Source organism: Trachemys scripta, chromosome 2 (genome assembly GCF_013100865.1).
Source record: "Trachemys scripta elegans isolate TJP31775 chromosome 2, CAS_Tse_1.0, whole genome shotgun sequence".
Classification (NCBI taxonomy): Eukaryota; Metazoa; Chordata; order Testudines; family Emydidae; genus Trachemys; species Trachemys scripta.
In genome coordinates, this window is record NC_048299.1 from 169306971 (window position 1) to 169324393 (window position 17423).

The following is a 17423-nucleotide window of genomic DNA, read 5'->3' on the forward strand; positions in this document are numbered from 1 at the left end:
TTAAAGCGGAACAATGAGCTGCTTTGTGCTATACATCAGGTTTGCCCTCTCTTTTGCCTGTACTGTGTGTATTGTGTGCTTCTTCCTATCTATTCCAAAGGGAGCGCTCATGTGCAAGACAGTAGAACAAACTGTAGTAAAAACTTGTAATAGCTCCAAAGGGTTGGGGCACACTTTTTGCTTCTGTAGCAGCTTCTCTGTGGTGAGTCGAGTGACTGTGAAAAAGCATCATCTCTTCTTCCTTCCCTCTTCCTACCCCCTTTAAAGATTGTAACCAAGGTTCTCCTGTTGCTTTCTCACTAGAGCTTTTAAAATGAAAGGAGAAGATGCTGTAACCATCAAGAACGATCTTTTTTAAAGATAAAATTGCGGGGAGTAAATGTTGATGAGCTGAGTTTCAACATACTGTGGAGTCACATTTTATCCCAAAGGAGGAAATAGATCTAGCAAATGCCTTCCTGTTCAGACTGAATGGGAAGCAACAAGTTTTGCATGATTTTTGTTCAAGTCTCTGCTTTACTGTCCCATCAAAGCTGGTTGTCAGTTGTTTCAGATCTTGCCTTTGGCACAAACAGCTATTTGCAGCCTTTAGCTTTCTGTGGTCCTGCATGGCCTCCGTCACTTACAGATGCCACACCTCTAGCCACAGCACAATTTGAGCAGCCAGGACCAGAGCGAAAGGACAGATTCTTGCTAGGGAACCTGCAGTCATATGTCTGGCTCTGAATTTGTGTGCATGTGGGTGGAGTGAGGATGGAATGCTTATTCCATAGGGAATTGGTTCAGTGTTTAATGCAGCCTGAGTTTGTATTGCCTCCAAGCTGAGCTCCCTCTTCATTGTGGACCTCCTATCTCCTTTAATTGGGAAGGGGGTAATTGCCCAGTGCAGCAATAAGCAGAGGGATCCCTGAGAGCTTGAGAAGACAGGAGATCCTGTAGCCAGGCAGTTATAGAACTTCCATGCTTTTGGCTCTGTCTCCCCAGTTGATTCCCTGAAATAGGTTCAGTGGGCCAAACCCTCTCTTTTCTACTTGGGGAGGGGGGGAATGCTCCCTCCCTCCCCCCCAGATGTGTAATAAATTTTGCAAGAGAAAACTCACTGAATTTTCCTGCCCCAGGGCCCCTCCCTGCCATGGGTTTTCCCACAGGAAGAAGTGATTTGGCCCAGTATTCTTATTGTTGCTATATCCTATTGCAAATAGAAAGTTGTGCTTCGAGAATCAATGCATGCTATTGTCTTTGTTTCAGTGGTATAGTTTTCCTTCCCACAACAGTACTGGAATATATTTTAGTGCACTCCAATAATACTTACTCTTGCAGAAATTAAGTTTCATTCTTTAAACTGTTTGCAAACGAGGAAGTTTTTAATGTACAGAAAAAAATTGGTCTCCTGTTTAAAAACAAGATCAGTATCCAAACATCTTGTTTGAATTGGCAGAAAGCTGTATTTTAGTTTCAGTCATAAAATAGCTATTTGTAAACAGAAGCTGTTATGGGCTGCAATTGTACTGTATTGTGCCCTTTCTGAAAGATGTATACCAGGCATACTTGCACAGAGATCGCAAAACTGAAGGTGAGATTTCAGGCTGATGTTTGCATGTCTGCCCTTTTCTTTCTTTCTGATGAGCAGTTTGAATCAACAACTAAAAACAATGCTAGGAATTCAGAATTTATTTCTCTGAAAGGACCTCCTGTGGTATTTAAATTACCTTGGACCACACCCTGTTTTCACAGTAGTTAAATAGATTTTTTTTTTTACTGTTTTAGAAAGTATCTAATAATTAAGGACTTACATGTTGGTTATTGGGTGAAAAATTCAAGAATAGTTATTGATCTGCTCAGAAAGAAAGATGGTTAAACTAAGTTTGTTTTTCGCTTTAACAAAAAACAGAAAAATAGTTTAATATTTTTTTCCAGTTTTTCTGTTGTATTAACTAAAGGGATGCTGTTAAGTAAGATTAAGTTTGGGCCAATGTCAAAAATGTTAAACTATTAGGGAAATGTGATTTTTACTTTTGTAGTTGTTGTTTTTAAAATAAATCTACTCCTGCATGAACCCTTCATCGCTGAGACTTAAAAAGTAAAAAGCCATCACTTTTATGGGCCAAAATAAAGTAAACTGACACTGCAGCTAACAAAAACCCTGATCTGAGAGCTGTGCAAAAATGAGGAAGATAACAAAGAAATTAATTGGAATTCTGCTAGAAACGCAGTGCCTGATCTTGAAGTGCAGGTCACCTGCAACTAGGGTGACCAGATGTCCAGATTTTATAGGGACAGTCCCGATTTTTGGTTCTTTTTCTTATATAGGCGCCTATTACCCCCCACCACCACCACCCTCGTCCCGATTTTTCACACTTGCTGTCTGGTCACCCTACCTGCAACCCTTACTGAACTCAGTGGGCATTTTAGATACTCAGCCCCTCCCAGGATCAGGCCCACACCAGAAGGGAAAATCAGTGCTTTCTGAGTGGAAAGGTATTAAAATTGGGAGAGAGTGTGTCAGTCAGGAGAGTATAACAGACAGTTTATAAAAGCCCAATTTAGGGAGCAGACCGCATTGTCTAGTGTGTAGATCACGGGACTAGAATCAGGACACCTAGGTTTTTAATCTAAACTCTGTTACTAACCCAATGTGTCAAGTCACTCAGGTCCTGATTTAGGATAGGTACTTAAGCACATGGGTAACCCTTAAGCAAGTGAGTAGTCCCTCAGAGCTTGATTCTGCCATCCTTCCTCCCACTGAGGTAGGCGTGGTGTAAGGAGCTATTCAGCCTGAGTAAACATGGAAGAATTGGGCCCTCTGTCTCCCTATGCCTTTGTTTCTCTACCCAGGGCCGTCCTTAGGCATCCATGGCTGTGTAGGGCACCCAAAAATTTGGGGCACCACCAGGACCATAGGCACTGACTTCTCATCTTGCCAGGGGGTGCTCGACACTCCCCCTCTGCTCCAGGTCCTGCCCCCACTCCACCCCTTTCCCCAAGGCCCCGCCACCCTGCCTCTTCCTGCCCCTGCTCCACCCCCAGCCTGCCTCTTCCTCACCTACTCCCCCTCCTTCCCAGAGCTTGAACGCTGCAAATCAGCTGTTTGCGGTGCTCCAGAAGCGCTGGGCGGGACGGGGAAGAGTTGTTAAGTGCGGGGCCACTGGTGAGCGAGAGGCACGGGGGAAAGGGGCAGAGGGGGGAGCCGGTGGGTGCTCCGCACCCACTACATTTTCTCTGTGGGTGCTCCAGCCCCGGAGCACCCACCCACGGAGTCCACGCCTATGACTAGGACAGCAGGTCAGAGCGGGTCGGCTCCAGCATATCCATCATGCGCGGCAGCCTCCTTACTAGGCAGAAGGCAGGGGCCGTATTCACAGAGCCGAATGCGCCAGTGTAAGGGCTTCAGTTGCACCAGTATAGGGGCAGTATAGGAGCACCAGCATTCACAGATCCAAATGCGCCGGCATTGGGGCACCAGTTTAATAATACTGCATAGGGCCCCACAAATCCTAAGGACGGCCCTGTCTCTACCTGTAAAGTGGACATCACTGTGATGTTTTATTAATTCATTAATGTTTGCAAAGCGGTTTGGGATCCACTGAGAAGTGCTACATAAGTGCAAACATATTGTGTAAGCTCAATGATGCCGTAAATGGGATAATTACAGTAAGATGTGCTCATTCTTTTTACAAAAAAATAATCCTTATTGTTTTCGCTGCTATTTGAGCCTTGTAGCCTCTGTAATAGGGAAATAAAAGCACGTAATGCCGCTAAAGGCCTGCTGACAGACACCATTTTGAATTCTGAGATGGTAAAGCTTCCAAAGGCTGATATTCTTTGTTTCAATAATGAAGTAACAACTATTTTTCTTTAATGTTACCATGGTGCAACTCTGTTAAAACTGTAATTGCATTTTGCAATGTTACTTGCTGAAAAAAAATCTTCCCCCAGGAATCACTTTTTGTTTGTTTGTTATGTTTTGTTGTGTTCCTGGAATGTCTGCCACTCAAAAAAGGCCTTCAAAAAACTATTCTGGCATATTTGAACCAGAGAGGTGTCCTTCTCACAGAGTTAGAGTTGCTGACAATATCTTGATAAGTGCATGTGTGGCTTCCAAAAAAAAAAGAGCAAGAGGAGGGGGAAAAATTCCACCAGCAATTCCACCAGCTTATGTATATTTTCAGTAATTACTGATAAACTGGGACAGTGGATATGAGAAAGGTGCTGAATGGTCCCAGAAATTTCAGTCATCCTTTCCACTGTTAGCATTAAGCAAAGGGTCATCATGAATTCATCTGTTAGAATAAATTGTAATTTTTCTAAAAGGAAAGTGCGGAATGTATGAACTTGAATTACTGAAATTCTCTAGCTGCAGAATACACTTGAATTTCTCAGCCAGATGTCAGTAGTATCAGTGATGTACTCTCTCTCCTTTTTTTGCAAGTTGAATCTGGGACATAAATTAGGGGGATGAAGTCTTTCTCTGTTAAAACTACCTCATAGTTAATGTACTCCTTCTTACCTCCCCTCTCCCCCTTTCTTCGTACAGTACTAGAGGGTGCTATAGAGGATCTAGACTCTGCTAAGCCTAATACACTAAGTGGGGAGAGCAGCAAGCAAGAAGAAAACCTCATTGTTCAGCAGTCAAAGGAGGAAAATGAAGGTAACTTATTTAACTAGAATTATGTTCTTCATTAATTTAAGGGATCAGCAAGATTTTTAAGAGTTTTCTTCATCCCTGTTCATTTTTTTATATATATATAAAAATATATATATATTTTTTGAGCAGAAGCACAAACACTCTCTCACCACTGGAAGGCTTACAAATGAAGACTCTCTTTTTTGGCTCCCAGTAACTTGGCACAGCATTACTTATCCTCATAAAACACCTGTTTATAATGTCCGTACTTCTTTTCCCAAAACATGTTATACAGAGGATCAAGTGTACATGTCTCTTGTTATACATCCCCCCCCCCCACGTCATCTCTTATAGTGGCTTTTCCTGTATATATTCAGATTTTAAGTCTTGGGTTCTTTGCTGCTCATCTTAAATGATGAATCTGCTGGGGTTTTAAAGCATGCTCTTTTTATGTTTCTAAAGCAGAATATGAAAGACTTACTAGTATGTTAATGTTTACGTAGTATGTCCATAAATTGGAATACCACACACCTAGTGCCCCAACTATTTAAGTACAGCATCTGAAACAAGAACATCCTTCCTACATGTGACGTAGAATAAATATTCTATGTGTATTCTACATTGCACTTCTTATACCTTTAATGTAACATTACTCAAAACACCTACTCACCGCCATGGCAATGTGTTTGCAAGTGCAACTGCTCATGAACAGTGCTCCAGTCTTTCACTGTGGACACAGGACACCAACAAGATGCTGTATTATGACAAGAGAATTAAGCGACGTCTGATTTTAAACCCAGAATTACTGACTCTCTACAGTAGAACCTCCGAGTTAAAAACACTAGAGTTATGAACTCACCGGTCAACCACACACCTCAGTTGGGACCGGAAGTACACACTCAGGCAGCAGCAACAACAAAAAGCAAATACAGTACAGTACTGTGTTAAACATAAACTACTAAAAAAAGGGGGAGAGTTAAAAAAAAAAAAAAAAAAAGATTTGACAAGGTAAGGAAACTGTTTCTGTGCTTGTTTTGTTTAAATTAAGATGGTTAAAAGCAGCATTTTTGTTCTGCATAGTAAAGTTTCAAAGCTGTATTAATATCAGTGTTCAGTTGTAAACTTCTGAAAGAGCAGCCATAACGTTTTGTTCAGAGTTCTGAACAACCTCCATTCCTGAGGTATTTGTAACTCTGAGATTCTACTGTATTGTACTGTACTGGGGGTTTGAAGGTCAAGTTCATGTGACCAGAGCATTCAAAGAAAAAGTCGCAACTTGGCTTATGTTTTCTAGAACTTTTGTAGCTTTCCTGTTAATAAAGGACCCCAAACTGTTATGAACTACTGTTTTTTACTTTTTCTGATCACACAGGTTCTGAATTCTTTGAGGCATGGACCATGTCTCTTCCATCAGCTGCATACTGTTGAACACACCATTAGCTCTCCAACTGATAATCTCAGCAACTTTTTTTGTTTACAATTCCAGAGAAGCAGCTCAAAAGCTTAACCAATTACAAGACACCAACTTTACCAAACAGTTTGGAAGGTACAGACTTGTCGTCCATTGATGCCATGATGTCAGCAGTAATGAGTGTGGGGAAGATCGCTGAAAATGGCGGGAACTCTCAAAACATCAAGTCCCCATCGAAGTCTCCTGCACCAAATCGGATTGGCAGGAGGAACCAGGTATATAATTCAAAGCATGCAATGGGTGAGAGAGTTTCACAGTGGAGGAAAAGGAGTTAATTTTCATTATCATTTTTGCTTTTCAAATAGTACATGGTGGCACTAGCTGAAATGCGTCACAAGTCCATGTGTGGTTTGTGACTTTTTTCACAGAATAAGCATAGAAATTTGAGCTGGAAAAGACCTTCTTGTCATTTGCACACTGATCTAGCAAAGCACTTAAACACATGCTTCACTCTAAGCATGTGAGTATTCCCACTGAATTACCCTGGCTTACGTACTTTGCTCAGTCAGGCCCTTAGTCTGTCCCTCTACTAGTACACATTGTTCTTTACTGCTTTCTTTTTTTTTAAACATATACATAGACTTACTACATAACGCAATGCAAATGCGTATGCGGTGATCAAGTTTATCACATTTACCAGTTGACGGCACTGTATCAATACCACCACAAAGAAGAGAATATCAGTCAAAACCGTGTTACTTATGTGATGTTCCTGTAGCAATTTATTAATAGCCTGCAAATTAGTCTTTCAGATAAATGGCTTCTGATTTGGCTTAGATTTTATTTCCTTTAAACTAAAATATGTTAATTGAAAAGAAAAATATGTCAGGGTGACATAAAGATAAATGCGAACATAGGAGTATATTGTCTGGCAGCTGGCATGAAAGATTTGCCTGCTAACATTCGTTCACAGTCCAAAGTTACATTAAGTGGGAGTGTGTTGTTCAGACTCGTGTCAGTGGCAGGGCTACTAAACAGCTGTCTGCTGTTAGGACACCACGTGATTTGGCTTCAGGAGAGTTTGTTAGCGTTGCTGACCTTTATTCCACCTGATATTTCTGTGGGCATCGGATCAAGGGACGCTCAAGGAGTAAATGTGACAGGATTAAGAGGGATTCTTACAGTGTAAAAATAAATTAATTAATTAATAAAATAGCTGATTTGTTTTTCGGTGGAGATAAGTTACCACCAATGAAGTAAATATTTGTCTCACTGGAAAAAATGGAATTGACAGGATTTCAGGGCAATATTAAGCTTGTATCAGTCTGTTTTGTAGCCTGACTCTAGCAATGCATGATGGATGCAGTAAATTTCTACTTACAGCAAAGCACATTAAAAGTGGTGAATTGTTTCAGTACATTGCAAATATGAGTCTAAATTCTGGTCAGAATTGCCCCTATCCCATGCCCCAGGTATAGTAAAAGGGTAACCGAATTTATTTGGTTTTCTATGTCTCATTGCTATGTTCCATGGGGTTCTAGTGAAACAGTCTCTCCTGAATCCTTAGCCCAAGTCTCTGGTTCTTTTTATGATGCTGCCTTTATCTTGGCTCTGGTTTGCCTAGAGTCTGATCAACACCCATGCACATTAATCCTCATCTATTATAACTTTTCATTTATTTTCTCCTGAAGAAAAGATGTTACAAAGAGGCTTCAGGCCACTTTTAAGAGAGAAGAAGGGAGAAAAACAAGAAAACAAATCTACCTAATGTGAAACTCCTAAAGAGATTTGCCAGCAGTTGGGTGCACACGAGCAGTGCCAAATTGCTTTATTTAAGCAAGTGTAGTTAACAAATGAGCTGCTAATTTTATCTTTCAGTTCAGGAAGTGCTCTGTCACCAGCACAACTGCAGCAACTCAGATATTTAGGCCTTGTCTACACTCCCACTTTACAGCGCTGCAACTTTCTTGCTCAGGGGTGTGAAAAAACACACCCCTTCCCCCCCAGCGATGCAAGTTTCAGTGCTGTAAAGTGCCAGTGTAGACAGTGCACCAGCGCTAGGAGCCGCGTTTCCAGCACTGGTAGCTACTCCCCTCGTGGGGGTGGATTTTTTACAACAGTGGGAGAACTCTCTCCAAGCTCTGGTGCCGGGACTACACAGCCATGTTAAAGCACTGCCACAGCAGCACTTTAACGTTGCTAGTGAAGACATACCCTTCGTGTTGCATTTTTAATTCTTCAGCGATGCTGCTTTTACAGAAGTGATGCTAAACTTTTTTGTCTGCATTGAGTTAGTCACTAGAATTCCGTGGTTAGCCACCCTTGATTTGGTTGACCTGTATTATGGTATGCAGTGTGTACTGTGTGAGCACTGGAGAAAGTTTGGGTTTTAGTTAATAATAAACTCCAGAGTCAATACTAATCAACTCTGGCTGAGCTATAATGTGTGTCTGATCTTTGCTTCAAGGTGAACCAGTAATTACTCTATCTTTTGTTAATTTGCTGATTCAAAGAGCAGGCAGTCTAGAAAGCAGCCTTCGAAACAATTAATTGTATCATGTAGAATTGTATCCTTAGCTAAAAAGGAAAAAGAAGTTGACTGATAATTTCACAGATATCTCTGGGGATTAAACACCATCTAAACTGTCAGCACAGCTGCAGGGATTTTCCTCACAGCACTGTGTGTTTGTTCTCCCAGCCCTGAGCCAACTTTAACAGAGCTGCAGTATAACTGGAGCTGAACATTACCCACAAACTGGTGGTGTGCAATAAAGTTGCATTTGTGGAGAGGAATATGTGTATTTTAATTACATATATATTCCATATGTGATATGTTCTACTGCACAGATTTGATCAGCTTTCTTGGGGATGTACAGATTTCAGAGAAACCCTTTTTTTTTTTTCCACTTGCCTTCTAATGTTTTTGCCTTCTAGTGTTTTGTGAACATCAAGTACATGAGGTGTTGGTCCATGTTATAGTGAAGTCTGCTGTAGAGAGTTGTGTATAGTAGATCTATAAACAGTGGGAGGATTTTTCTTTGTGTAGGAGAGAAGGCAAAAAAGGCTAATCGTTGCAAATTAGATCACAAGTCTCATGCTTTTGGGATTTGAGATCAGTGTTATTGTTTACTCTGTTTGGGCTGAAAAGATGCAGAAAAATGGCCATTTGTCCATACAGAAAAGTCCTATTAGAGATTAATAGAAAATAACCATTATTTTTGAACAATTCTATAAAATTTAGTAGGTAAATTATATTCCCCTCAATAGGATGGTTCCCCCCCACACCTGCTAAATAAAAAATCACCCCAGACAAACGCAAACCAAAAAAAAACTATAGAGCAGTTACTGCTTTATTCAATTGCATGGGACTTCAGAATAATTTTCCGAGCACCTGATTGGCATCATTCACTTTTAAATTCTCTAGTATATAACCATAAGGGATTTTAGCCATCCACTTTTCAGTGGAATGGGCAACCTCCGTTCATGTGTATGTCATATATTCTGGAAAGTTTTTTATTTGACATCTCCAGTGAGCTTTTTTAGAAAGAGGAAATGGGTGGACACGGACACATACACAGTATCTCTGATGGAGGAGCTATTCATCTTTTTACATTATTGCACCAAGAATACTTAAAATAGCAGGCAAGAAAGTTCAAGTAGAACATACCTTTTCACTATAAACATGATACTCGCCAGCCGCAACACTGATGATTTTTGTGCATTCTTGAGATACCAGGGGTTTACATAACAAACATTGGGTCTTCCTGGTCGGTAGAGAGCTACACCGTTCTGCAGAAGAACCATGTTCAGTTTTCAGTCTCAGACACTCTTGCTTTTTAGTTGGTGGCTCAGATAATAACAATGCACTGTGCTTCTGTGGAGGGTTGTCGGTGATGTGCCTTTCGTCACTTAACAGCAGTTCTGGCCAACTAAGTGAAATTAATTTATTTCCACTTGGAGTCCCATTGCATCCTTGGCTTGGTGGTGGAGTCAATGTCTCAAGGGCATACTTCATAATATAAAACTGGATTCTCTACTCACTGTTCTTATTCTGGCTTGACCATAGTTACTCTGGTTCTCACCAGTGTGAAATGAGAATAAGGTATATTGTGTTTGTGTTGCATATACTCCTGCATCATTACCTCTTGAAGGCTACAATTTCATCAGATCTTGCAAACTTAAGAAGGGTTGGCTCTGGCCCACATGTGGGTGGGATACTTCCAGGAAAAATCCAAGATACTCTAAAAAGTGGTGTTGGTGAGTCAGTCAGTAGGTGCAGCGCTTCCCTGTGCAAAGCAGTGTTATGTTAAAGGCACTGCGCTCCTGCACTGTCATTTGGATGAAATGTAAAATGTAGGCCCCTATGATTTGTTTAAAGATCTCATTGGTCCTTGTTGGAAGATTAGTGGGGTTAACCCTCACGTCTTGGCCAACTTCCAATTTGGGTACTTGTGCTCTGCTCACCTAAATTCCTTCTGGCAGTTTCAGCTGGTCACAATGGTTGCCTTCACTTCCTGTCCCAAACTGCTGTTGCAGAGTTGCTGTGAGCTGTGAAACAGCTGCTGCATGTCTGTGGTGGGTGAAGCGACCCATATTTGTAAATTATAAAGTTTCTGAAGCTTCCCTTAGGGATCTTTCAGGATGATAACTTGTATTTACACAATCATTGTTCCGTTTTTTGAGAGATGTTCTTATGTTTCTTGTGTATGATTTCAATCCCCATCAATAATTGTGATATTAGCTTTTGGGTTTCTCTACTTTTATGTTTGTGTGTTTTTTTTTCTGTTTTTTTTTTGTTACAGGAAACAAAAGAAGAGAAGTCTTCCTATACCTGTCCTCTGTGTGAGAAGATTTGCACTACACAGCACCAGCTAACTATGCACATTCGTCAGGTATGCTGACTACTTATCTTAATCGTTCTTTTATATTAAAGAGAGCACAGTGACTTGGAGAGAGAGATCCATTTTTCAGTAACAAAAATCATTCCTTGTCCAAACCCACTTTTCACATACATATTTGTGCCTTCATATTTAAATTTATTTTTGGAATGCACAAATGTTGTAGGGTTCTTTCCCCTCTACCCCAGCCTATTCCCAAGCAATGAAATGTTTCCTCTTCAAGGAAGTTTAAAGTAATCTGAGGATTCCGAACAACATTTCCATTAGAAAGATGTGTTCTGCACCATAGTCACCTTCAACACCCAGGCAAATTAAGGACCATGAACACAGGAGCTATGAACTCAGGTTGATATTGAAGCACTTCTGTCCTGTGCAGAGTGCAGCAACTCTGGGAAGTTAGACAAATAAGTGACTTTGCAAACAGCACCTTTTTTGTGGAGCTAAATGTCCTCCTCTTGCTTCTCTCTCTCTCTTTTTTTTTTTTTTTTTTTTTTTTTTGGTAGGTAGTTTTGTAAAGGAGCTTTTGTCTTTTTTTCATAATAAGGAACAAAAAGATCTGTTTTGAACATTGAGGGTGTGGGTCACTTTCTGGTGTCCACTGGATAAATGTGTATTTCAGTTTTTCCTTTTATGCTAAAACATATAGTTTTAATTAGCCTCATCATCAACATATCACACTGATTTTAGTCTGTGTAAAGATCCTCATGTGGTGTTAATCACTAAGGGCCAGATTCTACCCTAAAAAGCACGTACATAGCCATAAAAATCTGGTGTCCATCCAATGGCAGAATATTGCTCTAAATTCTGTCACCTACTCATTTTAAACAAATGTAAATTGACACTTTCATGACAAAAATGCATAAATATTTTTAAATGATCTTTCAAGTTTAAACAACACCTCTCCTCTCCTCCCCCCACTCTGCCCTTAACCATTTGTGTCTGGATACCTTTTCACCCTCCTGCATTGCACTCTAGAGTGGATGTGCTGGACATGTTGCACAACATAGTAGGCCTACATCAGCCAGAAATTCCTGGTGTGGTTTTGTGGCAGCAAAGGGGTTAATGAAAAGAAAAACATGTAAGGTTTACCTTTACGTTGAGTACCCTGCTAAGTAGCTCTTTAAAAAAAAAAAAAAAAAAAAAAACCAAAACACAACTACTTTTTTAGCTGTTACAGTTCTCTGATATTTCCTGGGCAGTACATAGGAGGAATTCAATGAAAATCATTGCTTGCTTTTAGCATAACACTGACACTGGAGGGACAGACCATTCCTGCAGCATCTGTGGAAAGTCTCTGAGCTCAGCAAGCTCCCTTGATCGCCACATGCTGGTGCACTCAGGTGAAAGGCCTTATAAATGTTCAGTATGTGGACAATCCTTCACCACCAATGGGAACATGCACAGGTGAGTGCTGATCATGACACAGGAGCGTGGAAAGGATTGTGGAATGTGGGGGCATTATGTTTCCTTGGCAGGACTGTCAAGTAAGGAAAAGGCTTTTACGTGGGCAGGGAAGTATGGATTATGTATAGTGCATTATTGCTGAGAGAGAAACAAAGAAGGTGTGTGATGATATGCTCTGTGTCACAATAATCCCCCAGAACTGCCAGAATGCTAGATTTTAGGATGATGTAAGAATTGGGGATGGGTTTTTAGCTCAATCAACTATGGGTACAAATAATATCTGGAAGTTCTACTTTCTTTTTGTTCAGGTGCCACAGAGGTTAGATTGTCATATAAATGGCTCTCGAGGAATAACATATGGGTTCAAATTTTAAAGGGGCAACAACCAGCCTCTTTACTTTGCAGCTTCAGTTTGGCAGATGTAAGAGGTTTCATATAGACATCTGCGTGATTTGTGGGTGGATTGGGTAGTTAAATATCTAAATACCCTCAGTAAGGGGCTTCTTCTTTGGCCTGTCCTTTTTTACATATTTGAATGCTCTAGTCTACTTCTTCACAAAGAATTTCCTAGGTCTATAACAGGTTGTCAAAATTAAAAGTTACTATAGTTTAGTTTATATATATAATGATACATGTTGTTGACTGAGGAAGCAAAACACTTAATCACACCCACGTTTTTGTCCCACACAATTACTTCATTCATTTGTATTGCTGTAACACCTAAAATATTCTAAGCACTTTCCAAATTCATAAGAAGATTAATTCCCTGTGTCAAAGAACTAAAGGTTTACAAAGCCGCCCAACGAAAGACAGGTAAGGGGAAAGGGATATAAGTGAAGTGACCAGAGTGGTAGCAGGTGCACATCTTGCTAGTTCTTTGTGGGGGTTCAGGAGTATGTTCTTGTCTGTTTTTTCCTTTGGTTCGAGTGTGAGGCTTTGTCTATACTGGAACCTGAATGACAAAACATTTGTCGTTCAGAGGCATGACACCCCCCCTCTCCCCCCCCGAATGACAAAAGTTTTACCGACAAAAAGCGCCGGTGTGAACAGCGCTTTGTCAGCGGGAGCTACCACCGCTTGTTGGGAGTGGAAGTTTTTTGTCAGCGGGAGAGCCAACAAACAACGGCTACACTGCAGCTGTGTCGCTAAAAGGTGCATAGCGTAGACATAGCCTAAGTAACTTTTTTTTTTTTTTTTTTTTTTTTGTAGGCAATGAAGAGCTGGGTTTTAAAGGAGTGATTTCAGTTAGGCAGAGGTAGAGCATAGATGAATTCTTGGCCAACATTTCTTTGACATTTTTCTTGCTGTTTTATCCTCTTTGCATGATGTGTATGCAGTTTAAAAAGATACTATAAAATTACAGTATTTTTGCATCTGTATCTGTGTGATTTGTATAATTTTCTGATTAGAAGGGGATGGGTCTGACGAGAGAGATACTAGCCTCTGCTGAGTGAAACTGGTAGCCATTGTAGCTGGCTGGTAGTTAGAGTTGCCTGGATGCTAGTTTCTGTGCTCCAAGGGGTTTATTGGGGGTTGGAATAGTGGAGTTGTAAACACATTGCTGAAAGTCTCCTATTTAAACATGGAAGAACTAAGTTTTCAAACTTGAATGCAGTTGGTATTAAGGCACCTAAAATGTTTATTTGGCTGATGAAATGCAGGATAAAAATTGGGCCCCTGGTGTAATACTAGACACACTCATATGGCACATAAACTTAAAACTGTGTGCATATTTGCAAGGTTAGATTTTCTCCTTCTGTCTAATGTGATGTCAATAGAGGAACCATCTTCTCTCTTACGCTCTCAGGTTGATGGTTTCATTTTCTGCTAGACTAACACTTTCCTGTATGTTGCCTTTTGACACGTCTCTCACATATTGTGTATCTGACACGGTACTCCCTGCAGTAGCAAAGGCAGGCTTGTTTGTTTTGGGTCTAAGATGTTGTGACGGGCAGCATTGGAGGGTGAGTTCTCTGCTTTGTTTATATCCATTTCCCAAACCTGGGGTCAAATGTGGAGGGTTTGCCATCTTTTTAGCTTTAATGTTCAGCATGTCTCATTATTTTTCTCCAGGGAACAGGAAGTTGGTTCTAGTCACACCAATGACCTCAAGTCTCTGATTTCCAAGTAGATGCTCTGTCTCTTAAGATATAGCTTGCCTGGCCAGCCAGAATGGGAAAATGCTAATTTAAAAGTTAGGTACAATTTCTCACAAGTAATTTCCAAAAGGTAAAAATTCAGGGAAAATTAGGTTCTGGGACAGAAACATGTTACTGATAAACATACAGTATTGGAATACATGATCTCTTTCATTTTATGCTGTAGTTACTTGTTTTAGTGCCCATGAAAAGTGATTGACAGACCTGATGATCCTTGAGCTAACCATAGAATGGGTACAGTGCCAGCAGAAGTGCTTGCTTACCAGCACTGCTCTCTTAATGTGCCTCCTTACTGGGCAGCAGGGATTGCCCTAGGGGTGAGATGGTACTTCAGATTCCCAGCCCACAAGCTTATCTCACTGCTGTGATTCACAGTGGGTGCATCTCCTGTCATTCTTTTGTGAGGTCATGTGTTAAACAGAACAAGTCATGTGCAAACCTGATCCCCAAGGAAGGGCAGATCAGCCAGAATGCAGGCTATGGTTGACTTAAGAAATGACTTCTCTAAAGGAAATAAATGTATCAAAACAATATCAATGCTTTGAATTTTTGTGAGGCTTTTCATTTAAGCCAAATAGAATGCAGTGCAGCAGCTATTTAGAGCATTAAGATGGGTCCACCAGGAATAGACGCCCTATAAACAGCATTTCCATTGTCCGATATCTGGGTGTAGGTTTGAGACACTAAACTTAAAAACGAACAAACCTTTTGAAGGCTCTTATTTCACTGCCCAATTTCAGACTGCAGCAGCTCAGTGAATGTTGCAGAAGTCTCACACTGGACTGACGTAGTCTGTCATTGCAGAAGATGATCTCAGACTACCCGCAGGGTGAAATCCTGCCCCTATTGAAGTAAATGGGGGGTTTGCCATTGATTTCAGAGAGGGCAGGATTGCAGCCTGGATGTTTTAAAGATGTTCTGCTTTATGATAGTAGTCCTCAGAAAATCAAACCACTGCATTAGAGTTCAAGCAGACAGATGATAAATGTGAAGAGAAATTACTATATGGCGCTATAATGCAAGCAGTATCAAAAGGTTTATTTTGCACATTGGGTACATCTCTCAAAACCAGGTACTTCTAGTTAAAGGCGGTCCAAAGAAAATTCTTTTATATGGATTTCAAACACAACTGTAGCATTGAGTCCAACAAGCCATAAATGAACGAGGGGAAAGGCTTTTCATCACATTACATTCCAAACTTACTTCTGTGTCACCTTTGCCAAGCGAAGATCCACTATGGCTTGCTAGCTCCCTCTTGGTGTGAAGCTCCTACGGGCACTCTGTACCTGCAGTTTGACGTCACCTGTACCTGTGCTGTGGGGGAGGAGGGGAGGGTAAGGCAAGTTCCCAATCCCCAGGATTGCACAGTTTTTCTAGTTTTCTTTTTAATATTTTGTGCTAAAAATAAGAATATTTAAAAGATGACAAAAAATGTGCCAAGTGGAGAGGGACGAGACTTTTATACCCTTATTGGCAGACTCCAATGATAGGTGTGATGGCAGGAGCAGAGATCATGCTGGGGTATCACACAGAGCCGGGAGCTAGTGATGTTTAATAGATCAGTAATTTGTGGACCTGCTGTAGAAGAAGAAAGATAACTTTGAATGCTCCTTGCCCTGCATTGGAGTCTTGCCACCTAATACTGTATTTACCTAAAAGCCATTGAAAGTAAAGAAATGTGAATGCTGCATGTGTATATAAAGTGGTTTTTTTTGTTTTTTTTCCCCCCGTAAAATTAATTCATACCTAGCCCTATAATCTGACTTTCATAGTTGTCTGGCTTTTGTCCTAATCTTTACTCCAAACTTGTCCTAGCCTCCCTCATCTGCAGTCTAGCTTCTTTTACGTTTCTTGCTGGATGTATAGAGGCTATCCTTCTCAACCTTCAGAATAAATCTTCTATTTCTTTTCTGAATGAGTCATAGCCTCTGACTTCTTAAAGTTCCGACTCTGTCATCCTCCTTGACCTTACACCCTCTCTCCACGAGTATAGCCGAACCGGTGCTAGAAGCTTAGAAAAAAACACTGTTTCAGCACTTCTTCTGAAACTGAGGTGAACAGCGTGGCCTCGTTTTCTGAACTGGATGACTTTTGGTCAGCATTCTAAATGGGGAACTGTAACTGTCCTCTGGACTGAGTGAGTGAGGGCATCTTTGAGAGGTCTCTGTCATGGCTACCAGGCTGCTCAAAATGTCCTGCTACTTTGGAGCTCCCTACTGGAAGGCGCACTGTAGCCTGAAGCACTGGGCCAGGTGCCCAACATGGAGCCTTCATCTGGAAGAGCTGTTCGGTTCAAGGAACAACAGTGAATGGCACATAGACACTGAAGGGAAGTTAATTTATTTTACTTTTATTTCTCTGAATGGGGCACTGACCCTGCTGAACTGCTGCACTTAATGGAGAAGGGTTGTTGAAGTGGGGGGGGATCTCTCTGGGTCTGTCAGGGAGTGGAATTCCTTGAGAGAGACGAGAGGTTGGAGGCTGTGTATTCCAATATGTATTTATTTCTGGGGAACACTGAAAAGAGTGAATCCATTTATTTCTTATGTCTTACAAAACACACACAACCCTATGGAGGAGTTTGTTATTAATCTTGTTCTTGAAAAGAACTAAAGAACTATTTTTCAAAATCGTATTAAGGTTGAGACATAAACCTGAAAATGCAGGCTGTCTTAACAGGACCACTGCTATTTAGAGCATGCAGATCCACACATACTTGTGCTAGAAAGATGGTGAGCAGGGTTTTTTTTTTTCCTCTCATTCCCAGTGAATTAGTTATATGCTTACGCTTTACAACATTTACACTGAAAGTGTGTGTGTGTGTGTGTGTGCGCGTGTGCGCGTAAGAGGGCTTTCTGTAGAGCTGAAAGCATAGGGACCTCAAATCCTGTCTGAAGAAGAGTCTGAAGTAAGTGTTGGAGTAGATA

The 17423-nt window shown here is 40.9% G+C and overlaps 1 protein-coding gene across 7 annotated transcripts in view; it reads left to right on the top strand.

The window, feature by feature from the left end:
• RREB1 (ras responsive element binding protein 1) overlaps nt 1–17423 on the top strand; it is a 142146-nt gene that overhangs the window by 61566 nt on the left and 63157 nt on the right. For 6 of the 7 annotated variants that reach the window (XM_034762264.1, XM_034762267.1, XM_034762265.1 and 3 more), the window contains 4 exons: nt 4535–4648; nt 6111–6310; nt 10838–10927; nt 12174–12337. In XM_034762264.1, the coding sequence (XP_034618155.1) occupies nt 4535–4648; nt 6111–6310; nt 10838–10927; nt 12174–12337 (568 nt within the window). Of the gene's footprint in view, nt 1–4534; nt 4649–6110; nt 6311–10837; nt 10928–12173; nt 12338–17423 lie in introns of those variants that run through there. The other variant, XM_034762271.1, reaches the window with a different exon arrangement.